This window comes from Diceros bicornis, chromosome 12 (assembly GCF_020826845.1).
Source record: "Diceros bicornis minor isolate mBicDic1 chromosome 12, mDicBic1.mat.cur, whole genome shotgun sequence".
Lineage (NCBI taxonomy): Eukaryota > Metazoa > Chordata > Mammalia > Perissodactyla > Rhinocerotidae > Diceros > Diceros bicornis.
In genome coordinates, this window is record NC_080751.1 from 3,748,924 (window position 1) to 3,766,791 (window position 17,868).

Below are 17,868 nucleotides of genomic sequence, written 5' to 3' on the forward strand. Positions count from 1 at the left end.
ACCTCTGCCCGGCTCAGCCTCGGGGTAGCCCCTGTGAGTAAGGCTTTTCCCTGCAGCATGTGGTGCAGGTCAGGCTTGCTCGGCTACAGTTGGAAGCCAGGCCCGTGGGGTGCCTGAGAGAGTCCTTTTGGGGCTCCCGTGTTAACAGGCCCTGCAGGTGCGTTATGGTTTTTTGGAATCCTTGTTTTGTTGCGCATGGACCCTCTGACGTCAGGAAGTTGTCTCAGAGCTTAGAGGCTGATGCCCAGGTTTATCCAGCTTTATCTATTTTTGGATATACACACACACACACACACACACTCTCTCACACTCACACTCACATTTATGAGTGTGAATTCCTCCAAATGCTTTTTTTATAAGATCAGGTTTATTGAAATAAAATTAGTAAAATTCACTCTTTTTAGTGTGATGTTTTTTAATTGTGAGTTTGAATTCTGAGTTTTGATAAATGCATACAATTGTGTAACCACCCCTACAGTTAAGATTTGGGACAGTTCCATCATTTCCTACAATTCCTTCACTCTCTTTTGTAGTCATCCCCTCCCACCACCCTTGGCCCTGACAACGACTGGTCTGTTTGTTGTCTCTTTAAAATTTCCTTTTTCAGAATAGCATATAAATGGAATCATACAGCATGCTGACTCTTGAGTTTGGCTTCCTTCACTTAATGTAATGCATTTAAGACTCCAAATGCTTTTGATTACAGCAAGATAAGTGATTCTGAGATCAACGTGGAAAATCAATAACATTCCAGAATGCCATTAATAACCAATAGAAAATGTAATTTAAAAAATTCATAATACCACCAAAAAAATCCTGAAGTACTTAGGAATAAATAAAACAAAACATGTCCAAGATCTTTATGGAGAAATTTACAACATATCATGAAAAGACATTAAAGAAGACATGAATAAATGGAAGAGACCATCCATGTTCATGAAGAGAATACCTGATAACCTAAAGATGGTGATTCTTCCCAAGTAAATCCGTAAATTCAGTGCAATTCCAGTCAAAATCCAGATAAAGTTTTCCTGCAACTCGACAAGCTATCATGAAATTCATAGAAAAAAACAAAGGTCCAAGAATAGGCAAGACAATTTTAAGAATATCAGAATTTGCTGTAAAGCTATGGAAATTAAGACACTGTAGTATAGGTGCATGGTTAGATGGTAGATCAGAGGAACAGAAGAGAGAGCTGAAATAATACCTGTCCATGTTGGAAAACTTCATCTGTGACAGGTAGAACTGAAAATCAGTGGTAAAGGATTCAGTAAATGCTACTGGGACAATTGGGATCCATACAGAAAAAAATCAAGTTGAATCCCTAACTCATAGCATACATAAATTCCAGATGAATTGAAAACTAATAGTGAAAAAGCAGAAGTTAAAAACTTTTATGAGAAAATATATATATGATCAGGATTTCTTCATCAAGATATAAAAAAACAAGTGATAAAAGAAAAAATTGATATATTTGTCCATGTAAAATTTAAAACTTCTGTACAACAGAAGGCACCACAGACAAAGTTAAAAGAGCTTTATATTGGGGAAAGATGTTTGCAATGCCTATGTCCAAGGAAGGATTTATACCCAGAATTTACAAAGAATTCCTAAAAATCAGTAAGAGAGAGATAACTTAATGGGGAAATATAAATAGGCCAGTTAAGCAGCGCAAATGGCCAATAGGCATAAAAAGTTGCTTGACTTCACTTTTTTTTTTTTCTTTTTTTGGTGAGGAAGACTGTCCCTGAGCTAACATCTGTGCCAGTCTTCCTCTATTTTGTATGTGGGACACCACCACAGCATGGCCTGATGAGCGGTGTGTAGTTCCATGCCTGGGATCCAAACCTGTGAACCCCAGGCTCCCGAGGCAGAGTGCGCAAACTTAACCACTATGCCACCGGGCTGGCCCCTTGACTTCACTTTTAATTGAGGAAATACAAATTAAACTGGGGATACCATTTCACACCTATCAGACTGGCAAAAATTTAAAAATCAGACTATATCAGTTTGGCAAGAATGGAGAGCATCAGAACTCTTTAACAGCAGGATGGAGTAGAAACTCGTACAGCCTCTCTGGTAAGTGGTTTTGCGTTAGCTAGTGGAAGGTGCTGTACCCTTTTGACCTAGCAGTTCCATACTATGTGTATACCTTAGAGGAAGTCTCACATGTGCACAAGGAGACATGTATAAGAATGTTCATTATAGCCCTGTTTGTAATTGTGAAAAATTGGAAAGAACCTAAATATGCATCAACAGGATGGATAAATAAATTGTGATATATTCACGTAGTGAAATAGTATACAGTGGTTAAAAATGATCTAGAAAGACAAGTATTGATGTGGATCAAATTTCAAAAACACAAGGTTGAATGAAAAAAACATATTTCAGTGGAATACATGTAGTGTGTTTCCATTAATATAATGTTTAAACAGGTGTAAACAATTTTTTGGTCTACATGGCTTATGTAGTTAATAAAAACATAGTGAGAATGATAAACACCAAATTCAGAATAGTGGTTATTTTGAGGAAGGAAGGAGAGACATGTATCAGGAAAGAGATGTAGAAGACTTCAAATGTGTCATGTTTTAAAGGTTTTTCCATATTAAAAATTACAGCATATTTGGGGTTGACCCGGTGGCGTAGTGGTTAAGTTCGTGCACTCTGCTTCGTGCAGCCTGGGGTTCACAGGTTCAGATCCCGGGCGAGGACCTACGCACCATTCATCAAGCCGTTCTGTGCCAGCGTCCCATATATAAAGTAGAGGAAGATGGGAATGGATGTTAGCTCAGGGCCAATCTTCCTCATACACACACAAAAATTACAGTGTATTTATTGGAATGCCAAAAGGAGCTCAAGAGTCAAGGCGCATCCTTCTTGTTAGACAGCAAAAATGGTCTTGAGGATTACTTCTCATAGAAAGTGATCAGAGTTGATTCATAAGCTTTTAGAAAAAACCTTCAGAGAGCAGTAATTAGAAATTATATATTTTTATTTTATTAAAAACAAAAAGCACAAAATGTAATCAATGTAAATTTTAATACCTTTTAATGCTCAAAGGAAATAGTGTACCTTCATGACTTGGAAGACCTTTTGTGCAAATTCCTTCTCTTGGATATGGTTCACCATTTTTTAAAAATTATGAAATATAATAAAGAACTCACACAATTGAACAACAAAAAAACAAACAACCCGATCAAAAAATGGGCAGAGGAAATGAACAGACACTTCTCCAAGGAAGATATACAGATGGCCAATAGGCACATGAAAAGATGCTCACCATCACTAATCATCAGGGAAATGCAAATCAAAACAACGCTAAGATACCACCTCACGCCCATTAGAATGGCTATAATCACCAAGACAAAAAACAACAAATGTTGGAGAGGATGTGGAGAAACAGGAACCCTCACACAGCTGGTGGGAATGCAAATTGGTGCAGCCTCTATGGAAAACGGTATGGAGATTCCTCAAAGAATTAAAAATAGAGATGCCCTATGATCCAGCCATCCCACTACTGGGAATCTATCCAACGCACCTGAAATCAACAATCCAAAGAGGCTTATGCACCCCTATGTTCATTGCAGCATTATTCACCATAGCCAAGAAGTGGAAGCAACCTAAGTGTCCCTCGACTGACGATTGGATTAAGAAAATGTGGTATATATATACAATGGAATACTACTCAGCCATAAAAAAAGACAAAATCGTCCCATTTGCAACAACATGGATGGGCCTGGAGCATATTATGTTAAGTGAAATAAGCCAGAAAGAGAAAGACAAACACTGTATGATCTCACTCATATGTGGAATATAAACCAACACATGGACAGAGAAAACTGGACTGTGGTTACCCGGGCAGTGGGGGTGGGGGGTGGGCACAAGGGGTGAAGGGAGTCATATATGGGGTGATGGACAAACAAAAATGTACAACCCAAAATTTCACAATGTTAGAAACCATTAAAACATCAATAAAAAAAAAAAAAAAAAAGAATGCAAGGTTAGCCAAAACAAAAAAAACAAAAAAAAAAATTATGAAATATATACATACAGAAAAGTGCATAGAAGATATGTATACAGTTTAATATACATTTGTAATTATAAAGCAAAACTCTGTGTAACTACCACCTAGGTCAAGAAATTCAGCATTCCAGAAGCCCCCATGTGGTGTACCATTTCTTAAGTTCATTTTGTTTTATCGTAGTGTGAACAACTGTACAAATAGGCCTGCTATTTTTCTTACATTAAAAAATTAATTTTAGAAAAGCTATTGCTAGCATTGATTTATAAATTTTTCAACATGATCTGGGATTGGGAAATGTTGGTCCACCACTAGGATGCCTGGGAAGACTGGGAAATACTGTCTGTTTCATGGTTTGCACAAGTCTTGGCCATAGTTAGCAACCTGGGTACCCCAGCTTGTAGCTGAGTCCAAGGCCAGCGGTCGTTCCCCCGTAGGCTCGGGGCATGGTGAGCAGTCCTCCCGTGACTGTAACTGGCATCACAGTTACAGTTAACTTGTGAGCAACACCTCTCTTCTCTTGGCTGGAGCTCCAGGAAGTTGATAAGTAGCTTCCAAGTTATTTTCCCTGACACTGACAATGGAGTAGGTGTGTGGTCTTTGCCATTTTGGGCCGTCCTCTCCTAGCTGAGCATTTACTGTCTTGCCTGGGCATTTTTTAAAACTCTTGGGGCAGATTGCCCTTGATGGTCGGGTAAAGAGCCATGGCCTGAGGACTGGGGAGCAGCACACTAGAGCAGGGGTTCTCCACCTTCACTGCTGACATTTGCGACTGGATAATTCTTTGTGGTAGGGGCTGTCTTATGCATTGTTGGATGTTTAGCAGCACCTCTGGCCTCTACCTACTAGATGCCAGTGGCATTCTCTCGTTGTGACAACCAAAGTATTTCCAGACATTGCCCAGGTGTCCCCTGGGCAACTAAATCACCCCCGGCTGGGAACCTCTGCCTTAGAGGCAGTCCACATGAGACTCACGGTCCCTTCTAGATGCTGCAGCTGTGGAGGAGGCGGGGGGGGGGGGGGGGGGGAGGAGGCAACCCGGCTGAAGGCCCCTAACTTGAGCAGAGGAGGAACGAAAGACAAAGATAGGAGAAGTGTGGTGGGCAGATAAATGGAGCCGTAAGTTAAGGTTGGGGAGCTTCAGAGTAGCAGTAAATGACAGTGGAGAGAAGGGAGAATGGGCGCAGAGCTCTGAGGCTGTGAGGTGCCGCGCGAGGCTCCTTTCACAGGTAACTGGGAGGAGTGTGTTAGCACAGAGCCCGTCTCCTCTCCAGAGGATGGCACTCAAGCCTTTACTTCCCTCTCTTGAGCCAACCTGGAGCACTTAAGTAGCTTTAGATCCTCCTAAGTATTTTACCGCTATCCTCCTGACCTTCTAGAGAGACTTGTGTGAATCTATCAAGTGGGTTACGTTCCTCGGAGAGAGATTGCAGTTGTTTGATCTTTCTTCACTCAACAGACATTTACCAAGGACCCACTTGGGTAGGGGCTGTACCAGGCACCAGGGACCCCACTAATCACCGAGGACTGTGTGGTCTGGATGGGGAGACCAACAGCCAGCACAGGCAGCCCTGGGAGAAGAAAGAAGGAGGGCCCTGTTGCCAGGCTGCCCAGGTCCACGTCTCAGCTCTGCTCTCGGCTGTTGTATCTCTGTGGGCCTCAGTGTCCTAGTCTATAAAGTGAAGTAGTAAGAGTTCTTATCCCACGTGAGCGTGGAGAGGGTTAAACAAGAGAATGTGTAAGCCTGGAGAGCAGTGCTGGGCATTAGTGAGCACTCAGGGATGTTAGTTATCTTTTTTTAATGTTTTATTATTACTACTACTACATAAGGGCTGAAATATAGAGTGTCAAGAAAATTCTGAGAGACAAGTGATCAAAGACTCAGAAGAAGAGGCTTTTTTGAGATGGGGGTGTTAACAGACTGGTGGGACTTTATCAGGAAAAAAAAATGTGGAGTTGTGGGAGGATCATGCAGAATTCAGGCAGAAGAGCGAGCAGGCAAGAAGTCACAGATTGTGAGCAAGCAAGCACAGCTTATTCGAGGACAGCTGCTGGCTGGGAGATCTGGAGGCTGAGGGAGGGGTGGGCCGTGAGGCCGGGAAGGAAGGCGTGTCGGGCCGGTGGAGGAGGGTCTTGCGAGGGAGACTTGGGCTGAATGGACATTAGGACCAGACCCCTCTGGCTTGGACCTCCTCCATTTATTGTTTCTTTTCTCCAAAATAGATTTAGAAGAACTTGTCATTTTACTCCCATTCCCCCTTCCCTGGGCAGTGACGTGCTAAGTGTGCTCTCTTACATGCCTTTTGAGAGAGAGAAAGCAAATTCATCTTGCTGTTCCTGTCGAACGGGAGCCAGGTAGGGGGATGCTGGCAGCCACTTCGCATCAGGAGACCAGCAGGCGGAGCACAGGCTTCCCCGTTCAGTGACCTCTCAGAGGGTGTCGCTGCTCGTGGAGTTCACAGAGGAGCAAATCAAGGCTGGGGGGTCACGATGCACTTCCCGCCTGTCGCTCTTCTGCTGCTCGCACACTGCCTCAGGGCAGGGGCTGGAAACCATCCTGACAGATGTGGCTAATAACCAGGGCATCTGTGCCAAAGGAGCAGCGTGTTTATTTCTCCGGAGCCTGTGGCATTGGCCTGAGGCTTTGCTGAATCAGCCCTGTGCTGTCTGGCATCCTCCTCGCTGCTGAGACCTCAGTCCCAAGGTCACGAGTGTCCCCTGGATGGCCCTGACTTTTGCTTCACCACTCTCTGAAATTTCACACAGTGAACACCACATACTTATTAAGTACTTGCCAGGCCCTAGGGGTACGGTTATGAATAAGACAGACACCATCCTTGTCTTTGTGGAACACGTAGTCTTGTGGGAGAGACAGACATCAAATAAACCATTGCAAGTGTTATGGATAAGGGCTAAGAACGGGGAACATCGAGGGAGCATGGCAGTGAAGAATGGGTAGAGGAACCCAATCCTCAGACGGGTGGGGTGACGAGGTCAGGAAAGGCCTCACGGAGGAAGAGGACTCTCCGTGATGTGTGAGAACGCCTAGGGGTGGGCAGGGTGGAGCTGGCTCATGACCGGACCTTGTGGGCTTCCCCAGGCCGCATCCCCTTCGGCCTCCCTGGTGTCTTTGGCACTATTGCCTTCCCTCTCGTTCTTAAATGTCTTCTCTATCAGCCCCAGTCCTACTTGTTTTCACTTTCTTTCAGACTACTCTTTTGTACCCTTTGCTGGCTTATCTCACTCCCCACACGTAATTCCGGCCTTCCCAGGGGATGACATTGCTCTCCACAGGTGTGGACAGTGGTGGAAAGAAGCCAGACTTGGAGGAGGCCCACCTGGCTGGGTCCCAGCCCCTGCTTTACTCCTCACTGGTCATGGAACCTAGACAAGCAGGTGACTGACCGCTCCATGTGTTGGGTCCTATCTATAAAGGAGGCTCCCTTTATAGAGGCTGCCTGAGGACTGAGGTTTTGCCTGTAAAGCACCTAGTGCAAGGCCTGTGTGAGTCAAGGTTACAGGACCCTTTCTCTTTTAGTATCAGAAGCTACTTGGTTCGGTTAACCTTGTTTTTTTCCTGAAAACCTGATGAATGTGGAATGTCAGGGTGTTACCTGGCCACAGCACTCATGGTAAAGCTGACCCCTACTCGGTAAACTGCATCTGGACTGGGAGTTCTCTGTATGACTTCTAAACACTGATGAGGGAGCTGTGGCTTTGGGCTTCCTGAATGTGGTGTCTCCTTGTAGAGACCCTGGAAGCTCTGTCTGTGGGGTTGTCACATGAGATGTTGGCTCCTGTGGGGCCTGGTGGCTCCCATACCCAATCACTTGTACCTGAATTGACAGCTAGGGGTGACCTCATCTCTCAGGTGAAAGGATTAACCCTTCCAGTTCCAACATTTTGTCCATGCATTTAAAAATATCCCGAGAGCCTACGCTGCGGTAGTGCTGGGGGCACATTGTTGAACAAAACAGATCCATTCTGTGCTCTGAAAGTACTTACAGTCCAATGCGGAGATGCTGTCAATCAAAGAATCACACAAATAGTAGTAAACAAGCACCCTGATCATGTGGACATTGTGCTATGAGAGGGTAGTCAGGAGATTTAACCTAGTGAGGGAGGTCAGGGAAGGCTTCCATGAAGAAGTCATGATGGAGCTGGGATCTGATGGATGAGCAGGCATTGACAAAGAAGGGGGAGGGAAGGTTCCAGAAGGAGAGAACAGCATGGGCAAAGTCTTTGTGGGGATGGTGCAAGGTGGAGAGAATGAGGGCAGATAGAGCTATGCCATGAGCTCCTTAGAGGCAGGACCGAGAGTCAAATTATTTAATGACCTAGCACGGGCCTGGGCATGAATCAGTGAGTGCTGATGCCCAGTCACGCTGGTGACAGTTTTTGCTTCTTCATCTTAAGAGCAATGAGAAGCAGGTTAATGCAGGGTGGGGATGTATGTGGCAGGAAGAAGGGTTGGCTTGATTCAATTTACAATTTGAAAAGCTTATTCTGGCTGCAGGATGCTCACACAAAGTCTGAAAGGAGTGAAATTGGAAGGATCTTTGAGTGAAAAAATTTGGATGGAGAAGGAAGCCCACGGTGTGGGTAGGCTTTATAGAGCATCAGATGGGGATTTGCAGCAGGAGAGGAAGGTTTGGCCTTTCATTTCAGGAGCCTTGGCTGCTCAGCTTGGCTTTCCATTCTTACCCCCTGTTCCACCATTTTTGGCTTCTGTGACCTCAAACCACCCTTCCGTGTTGCCAAACTACAGGTTGAAGGAAGGTGGGTGTGGAGCTCTAACAGGAGACAGAGGTTGCTAAGCACATCCCGGCCATGAGCAGAAACCTTCAGGGCATTCATAAAAATAAATCAAGCCCCACAGCAGCATTTTCTGTATCTTGGAGAATAGCTCCTGGCATTGAAGACAGACCTTTTCCATCAAAAAGGATGAATGAAAATCACATTTCTCTCTTTTTTCCCTCCAGCCTTATATTTGGCACCCTTTACCCTGCATATTATTCCTACAAAGCTGTGAAGTCGAAGGACATTAAAGAATATGTAAGTAGCACTTTTTTGGGGGGTGGAGGCTGATGGGGTTACGTGGGGGAAGCTGGGCATGGAGGGAGAAGGCGGGCACTCTCTCTGGTGTGGGCACTGGTAACAAGGAGTCCGTTCTTCTCCTGAAACTTTCCTGGTGTGACCCAGGAGTCCTCTCCCCTGTCTAGACCTCCTCTTTAGAACTAGAGTGTAGAAGTGAGGAAAGCAGGGAGGTGGGGCAAGAGGAGGTGGCACCTGGAACCGGAGGCCCCCCCAGTCTGCCACTTGCCACTGTATGGCCTTGGACGAGTGACGTCACCTCTCTGAGCCTCAGTTTTCTTGTCTGGAAAACACTGTGTAGACCTTAAAGCACCATTACTGGCAGACAGTCTGGCCTTGGGGGCAGGAGCATGGGTCCTAGAGCCCAGCAGACCTGGTGCAGCTCCTGGCTCTGAAACTCTGGCTCTGATCCCCATTCCAGTTCTGTGATTTGAACACCCCGTGATTTCAGCCCTGTTGCTTTAGAAGCTTTTAGAGGGCAGGAGCTATTCATCATCCTGTGACTGTTTCCCACAGCACCTAGCACAGGGCTGAGCACGTGGGAAGGGGCTCTGGAGTGCTTGCTGGTTGGAGGACCATATTCCTGCTTCGGGTGCTGCAGTCATAGCCCTAGACGTGCTGGGCACCTCTAGGCAGGAGAACCATCAGACCACCCCCGACTGACAAAGACTTGCGGGGTGGTGGTGAGGAAAGGGTGCCCATTCCCATGTGGGACAGACACCCTGGTCAAAGTACAAAGGATATGGATTTCGTCATCAAAAGACTGCAGTCAGGTCCTGACTCTATCATCTGATTGATGCAATGCTGCACAAGAAGCTTAACTTCCCAGAGTCTTGGTTCCCTAATCTGAGCAGTGGTGGATAGCAACAATCCTAGCCCCTAGTGTTGTGAGGGACAAAACGTCTTTGTTTTCTCTCTTTTACTCAGAAGATGTCACTTGGCAAGTTTGGCACAGGTAAAGAAATAACTGAAAGTGGGTTCGGTGAGTCATTATTTTCTTTTTCCCATTTCCCAGGGATGCCTTTATGACAAAACCAGCCACCAGAAACTGCAACCAGAACTCACCCCCCACTCTCAGTTTCCCAGAACCGCTTGCCTCGGCTTGCATTTGCTGCTAAGCAGGGGATCCAGACAGGCCTGTTCTCTGGAGACTGGGTCCCTGGTATATATGCAGAAATCTCGGCATGTGAACTATAAATAGCTGTTACGTTGCAGGCGAAGAACCTCATGATTCTCAATTGACTTGGCACAGGGGTAAAGCATTGGACAGCCTCTTCCAAGTCTCCTTTCCCCGACCTCTTCCAGCCTAGGGCGCAGGGAAGCTGTGCCAGGGAAGGACGCAAAGTTGGGGTCACAGAGGTTCAAAGTCTCATCTTCCGCTTTGCAGGGGTAGAAACTCAATTCTGTCGGCTCATCTGGGAGAGATCAAACCCTGGTAAATTGTTTTGCTCTGACTAAACTCACAGGAGCCTGTTTTATGACTAGAATGGCAATTCATTAATTTAGAGTGAAAAATATAACTGACAAGCAGAGCAGCTGTTTGTGTTGGCTGGTGAGCACATGCTTGCTTGCGAGTTAAGATTAGAAGGTTTCTTGGTAAAAATGGAATCGGAAGAAAAGAGCCCAGTAGTATTAGGGGAGACCTGCCTCCTCTTTCTGCACTTGCTCGCACACCCTCACTGTCACACTGTCTCACATATACTGTCTGACACACAGTCAAACTGACAATCACACTTCTTTCCCTCCTTTTGACCAATAGACCCATTTAGCCAACCTGTGAATTTCCTTCCACTCCTGCCTGTCCCTCACCGCCCAACCCCATACACCCACCTGGTTGGTGACTATGTCCCTTCATCTTTACCCCCTAATAATCATTCAAACCAGGGCTCTGCTTCTCTGCTGCCAGTCTCTTAAATGAGGTTCTCATCATTTCTTCATGGAATGTTGCAATAGCCTCCTGTGTTCATTCTTTATTGCCACTGTAACAAATTACTGTGAACTGAGTGGCTTAAAATAACACAAATTCATTATCTCACAGTTCTGGAGGTCAGAAATCCGATGGTTCTCCCTGGGCTAAAATCGAGCAGGGCTGTGTTCCTTTTGGAGGCTGCAGGGGAGAATCCATTTCCTTGCCTTTTCCGGTTCCCAGAGGCCACCTGCTTTCCTTCGCTTGCGCCCTTTCCTCCGTCTTCAGAGCCAGCAACGTTGCATCTCTGATCGTTCTTTCCTAGTCACGTCCACCGCTGACCACAGCCGGGAAAGGTTCTCCACTTAAGGATTCGTTTGATTACATTGGGCCCACCTGGATAAGCCAGGCTAATCTTCCCATCTGAAAGTCCGTAACTTAATAACTCCACAAAGTCCCATTTGCCATATAAAGCAACATATTCACAGGTACTGGAGACTAGGACAAGGACGTTTTGGGGGGATATTCTGCCAACCATACATCCTAACTGGTTCCCCTGCCTCCTGTCCCTCATCTCACAACTCCATTGTCCACATAACTTCTAGAAGCCTTTTTAAAATGGAAAGCTATTCATTTTATTCCCCCTTGATCCTTTAATGGCTGCTTATCACCTGTAAGATCAAGTCCAAACTCCATTATACAATGTTTAACACCCTTCTTGATCTTGATCCTTCCTCCTTTCCAGCCACTTCTCTACAAGCATTCAGTGCTCTTGATCTCAGTACCCAAAGTGTGGTCTGTGGACCAGCATTATCAGCAGCGCCTGGGAGCTTGTTAGAAATGAAGAATCTCAAGCCCTACCCAGACCTCCTAAATAAAAATCGGCGTTTTTAACAAGATTCTCAATTTGAGAAGCAGTGCTGTTGACATTCCTAGCTTCTTATGTCTTTCCAAACATACTGCACTAGTCAAGATTTTTGGATGAACACTTAAACAGAAAGGAATTTATAGGAATTCGTAGAATTAACTAGAAGGCTAGGGAAAGATGCTCAGAAATTGGGGAGGATCTGAGAAGCCTGAGTGGTAGTGACAGCTAAGCTCATGCCACAGGACAGGTCTGGTTAGGAAGCTGCTACCGATGTTACTACCATGGACAGTCGCTGCCAGCTGCCCATACCTTTGGGGCATTCCCTGTGTCCTGTATACATGTGTCCCGGATAGGGGCCTTTGATTTTTCCAAGCCTAGATAACAGGCCTTGCCTCCCACAAAGACCCTCATGCGGGGAAACTCTCCCCAAAGTGGAAGGCTTTGGATGCTGGTAGTAAAAAAATTACATACACACATATATATATATATACATATATGAGACATATATATATATATATAAGACATATATAAAAATATAATGTAATATTAAAATATAATAATAAAATATAATACATAATAATACAAATATATATATTTATCCATGGATATATATATATATTTATCCATGGATATATATATATATATATCCATATATCCACATATATATCCATTAGTTACTTCTTTGGCTACCCAACATCCACATCCTTTACCCAGATTTTGGCCTTTATAAAACCTTCCAACAAGAATTCTATACAACTCATTTACTTGCCAAATCCAAATTTCTTCAGCTGAGTTGAGCTCCAGGTCCAGTACCTCTGGCAAAGTCCTTGCCTCTTCTGGCTCTGATGGGATCCAACCTTAATATTCAGCACTCTAAAAATTAAATTGTGAAGTGAACCGTCACTGATACACTCTATATATTATATTAGGGGGAGAAAGAGAATAAATAAAAATAAAATTTGTTAAAATATTTAAATCTATACATAACACAGAAAGGAAGAAATATGGATAGAAGCTACAGTCCTTAGTCATGCAAGTGATCATGAGGTCATAGCTGGTATTTATGTCTTTTGTTAAAAGATAATTTTTTAGAAAGGGTAAAACCATGACTCTTGTACAAATTAAAATTAACACGTGTCACATATTTTACTTAACTCACTAATTAATGAAGGAACCTGTAAGGTGCTAAAAAGCAGTTCAAAGGAGACTTCGAAGAACAGACATATTAAGCAATCAGGAATGATGAAATGAACTTCTTAATAGATATTCAACTGATTTCTTAGGAGGGTGGGGAGATCAATTGTACTTCCATTGGACAAAATTCATTTGCATTGCAATCAGTTTTCTATAACTTACAAAGTTGTAAAATAGCTCACAGTCATTGAAATACAAGATACCTGTAGAATCAAGATAATTCAGAAGGATGCTCAAGACGGGGCATCTAGCGTTCCACAGGACCCCCATTCCAAAGTCTTTCACAGTTTTTCCATTACTTCCCTCTTCTACCATCCAGTGCATGCTCCCTCTGCCTTCTAACTAAAGTTAGAGCTTTAGTGAGTGGGATTCCTTTTCCAAGGGTGTAGCCCAAGTCTTCATTCCTGAGGAATCTGAGGCCTTAGTGACCTTGCCTCTGTAGGGTTGTAGTAGTGATCCATTGACTTTCACCTCTCAACAAGACAGGACTGGAGATGCCCCAGAAGATCCTTAACTTCCATCCACCCTCCTTCCTGCTACATTGTGTAGCAGCAAACCTGAGTTCCCCTTGATAATCCGGATCAGTCACCCCATCAAAGCCCATAAGTCCCTTTATTATCTATTTCCTAGTGGTGTGGTGGCCCCAAAATAGCCAGGTGAAAATCTAGTCTCTGCTTCTGCTTCATTGGAACCATTTTGTATCCCTGGTGGAAGTATCTGTCCCTTAGATACTAAAATTATTAAGGAGCAGAGCTCAGAAGTTTGGGATTGAGAAGCAAAAATGTGAGTCAGTTAGGGGCCAGCCTGGTGTTTTAGTGGTTAAGTGCATGTGCTTTGCTGCGGTGGGCCTGGGGTTCACAGGTTTGGATTCCGGCATGCACCGATGCACTGCCTGTTAAGCCATGCTGTGGCAGCATCCCATATAAAAGTAGAGGAAGATGGGCACAGATGTGAGCTCAGGGCCAATCTTCCTCACACACACACACAAAAAATGTGAGTCAGACCAGTGAGTCTCAAACTTTTACATGCATATGAATGAAAAGAGAATTTCATTAAAATGCAGATTCTGATCCATTAGGTCTGGGATAAGGCCTGGGATTCTGTATTTCTAACAAGTTCCTAGATGATTCTGATGGTGCTAGTCAAGCACAGGCCATAAATATCTGTATTCTGTGGGTATTCACATCATTCCAAACTGTGATCACACCTCAACACCAGTCTCTCATCTTGTCCCTTCCAAGTGCCTCATCATCTAGCCAAATCCTCACTTGGTGATTTGTTTTAATCAGGTATGGTGTGGCATACAGACACAGAAATGACTGTCACGAAGGAAGAAGTTTTTACTCCCAGTTCCCTAGAAGTAGGAGGCATAGCATGCCGTGCAGGGCCATGTGGGGGAGCACCAGGGTCGGTCAGGAGTCAGAGGGAGAGCAAGTGGAAAACACAGGCAACAACCCTTATTGTGGTTTCTGCAGGGAAGTCAAGGTGAGGCAGAGTAAGCAGGCTTAGGATTGGCTGGTTTGAATAATTACAGGAGGCTCTGGAATATGGGGGCTGCCGTTGGTTGTCTGGTACCTGGCCCTGGGGTGGTTAGGGCAGGGGAATATTGGCTCAACCTGTGAGAGCTCCATAAAGGAGGTAGTTTGGAGTATGGGCCCTAGATTGGTCAGTCTGCATACAAAAGGTGCCCTGCACTGGGGTGGGTGGGGGTGCTGGGCAAGTCTTTTGCTCTCTAGGAATTGGCTAGTCCTGGGAGGGGCAATCTCTCCCCAAGTCAGTGAGGCCCCAGATGCCAGAGTATCAAGAATATAGAAAATAAGAAAATACAGTTAATGTACTTGGTGACAGTGTAAACCCATTACCTTAGAATATTTCTCCTTCCAGGCTAAGTGATCTGCTCAAAGTTCTGACTGCAGGGGAATTTCACTTCCTGACTCTCTCAGGGCCACCCCTGACTATATATCCGTCCACTGTGAGCTCATGCCAGCAGATGGTGGAGACTCATCTGTAAACCAGGCTCAAATTTTTTCTTTCTCAGTCGTTTGGCATAGGGAATTCCCTGTGAGGCTGAAGCAGAGCCCAAATGCAAGAGGTAGTGTGAAAGGCTCAAGAAATATTAGTGTGACTGGTGTAGGGGAGGGTCTCAGTAGGGTGAGGCTAAAGAGCTGGCTAAGCCTGCTGCCTCCACAGCCCATGGGGGAGGCTGCCAGGAGCCCTGGGGGCAGGGTGCGATGGCCGTGGGGTCTCAGCCTGTCTCTGTGGCTCCTGGAAGGTCTCCAGGCTCTGCTTCCCACCCTCTTGCTATGACCTAGGGTCACAGCTTCTCTCCAATCTCCTCACTCCTGGATCCTGCCCCTGATCAGTCCAGCGGGATTCCCCAGTCCTGCTGTCGACTATCCATTCCAGAATTGCTCCTGGTCATTACTTCTCAAATCAGCCATAGCTCCCTCTCTCTGTTCGGGATGCCGGCCCGCCCGGGCTCCCCTTCATCTTGCAGGGAGTTTTGGATAGAATCCCTCGAACCAGGCAAGTTCTATTTCAAACCTTAGAAAAAATAACCTTCATTTGGTTTCTCTGTGGCATGATGGGGAAAACTATTTCCTGGTAATTTATTTATGGTTTCCGTCTCTGCGTCACCAGTATTCCATTTACCTTGTTAGGCTCAGTGAATCATTCTCAGACCCTTCTTTCTGCATGAAGGTATTTTAAAGTGAAGGAGCGCATGATGGAAACTTCTTTAGGCTAACACTTCAAGCCCCCTCTCTGTGGTGGCTCCCTCATCTTTGTTCGTAGCCCCAGTCTGTCTCCTGAGATTTGGTCTTGCCTTTCCAGAGGCCTGTTGGGCATTCTTGGATGTCCTCCTGGACCCTTAGACTGCCCTTGGCTTCATGGAGCTCAACCTCCTATCCCTAAACTTTCTTGCTGGAGTGAGTGGCTCCGTATCGCACCATGCCCTGACTTCAGCAGGCCTCTTTCCCCCATGCTGTCCATTCAGCAGGCACTCATGGGGAGCATCTGTTACCTTGCAAGCTGTCTAATTCTGTCTTTTCTTCTCAAAAAGCCACTTAGACCAGTATTTCCCAAAGTATATTTCTTCTCAACCTTTTTGAAACCATCCTTTCTTTCCCATTCACAATGCCAACATTCTAATCCAGTCATTCAAAACATATTCGTTGAGTGCCTCTCTGTTTAAGGACTGTTTTTGGGTACTAGAGATAAAATGATGCAAGAAGAACTGGTCTCCACTCTCAGGGAGCTTACAATCTAGTAAGAAAAGCATAGGAATAAACAGGTACTTTCACAGCAGAGTGCTAAGTGTTATGATAGGGAACATGTATGACACCGTGGGACAAAGCAAGGAGAAATTTACCCAAACTTTGGATACCTACTGGAGGAAATGACGTTTAGGCTGAGATCTGAGGGCTGAAGTCTGGAGGCAAAAGAAGATGCATTGTTCAGGGAACTGAACGAGGTTCTGGAATGAAATTATAACTGGGGTGAAAAATTCAAGAAAGTATGGGTGGGGAGGAGAGCTTTTTATGGAGATAATTAGGGTCTAGTTCATGCAAGGACTTGTAAGCCAATTTAAGGAATTTGGGCTTTATTTCAACAACAATAAGGAACTGTCAAAAACCTTAAGCTGGGAAGGAAAATCATCAAATTTGGATTTAAGAAGATCTCTATGACTGGAATATGGAGGACAGATTGGGAAGTATGTTACAAAGTAGAAACCCCGGTGAGAACAGTACTGATGTAACGGATGCAGTGCACTGAGTAAGTAGGGGGTGAGAAAGCAGATACTGCAAGTATAGATGACTCACTGGAGACGTTTGTGAGCTAAGGGTTGTGTCAAGGAAGGGATTTTTTTGTTGTTGTTGTCGTTGACCTTTGTTTTAATTGAAGATACTAGAGCATGTTTTGAATACTAAGAAGAAAAAGCCTGTAGAGAGGGAATTCAGCCTCTGGCTGTGTGTCTGGATGGATACCAGTGTTGGGAATTCCTGGATCCTGGGCCTTAGCATGCCATGGACTTTACAACTGGACAGAACCTTATTTGCCCCCTGTTAAGGAGCCTGTTCTGCTGATGATAACCTTGGCAGCATGTGGAAATTCCCAAATGTTTACCAAGCTCCTCTAACTTGGCAGGACTTGAACTCCAAACCCTGTTTCTCCTACAGTGGGAATAAACTGAATCTCTGCTCAACTCTTTCAGCTTTCCAGCTGTTTTTTTACTCCGCCACCTTGGAGTATCACCTGATTTTGTGCAACTTAGGGGCCAGCCAAGGATTTGACGGAATTTTATATGTGGATTTTGGGGCCTGCCTCCTCATGGCTTCCCACTTTCTGGGGTTTTTTTCCCTCTTAATTTCCAGCATCTCTAGCAGTCTCCAACTTCATTCTCCAATTCCTCAGGCAACTAAGACTGTGAGTTTCTTCTTGAGTTCTATCTGCCTCATGATTTGCAGGTGGGGAGTCCCCCCAGCATATCAACATACATCTATCCTGGTGTGGTTCCCTTATTTCAAGAGTTGAATCCCTTCTAGTTTCTGCCAGCTTTTGATAGCTTTCCTAGTACCTTAAAATAGTTGTTTTTAAATATTTTGTTCAGAGTTTATTATTATTGGCAAGAAGCTTAGTCCAATATAAGCTATTCCACCAGAAGCCAGAAGGAGCAGACTAAGGAATTTGGACTTTATTCTGCAGGCTGGAAGATTTTAAATTGGGGAGTAGTCTGATGAGTTTGTGCTTTTGGGAGATTAGGATGGGGGTGGTTTGTAGGATGGG

At 44.8% G+C, this 17,868-nt stretch overlaps 1 protein-coding gene across 2 annotated transcripts in view; it reads left to right on the forward strand.

The window, feature by feature from the left end:
- The window catches only part of REEP1 (receptor accessory protein 1), a 101,842-nt gene that overhangs the window by 40,877 nt on the left and 43,097 nt on the right, over positions 1-17,868 (forward strand). For both annotated transcript variants that reach the window (XM_058550773.1, XM_058550772.1), the window contains exon 2: positions 9,004-9,076. In XM_058550773.1, the coding sequence (XP_058406756.1) occupies positions 9,004-9,076 (73 nt within the window). The remainder of the gene's footprint in view (positions 1-9,003; positions 9,077-17,868) is intronic.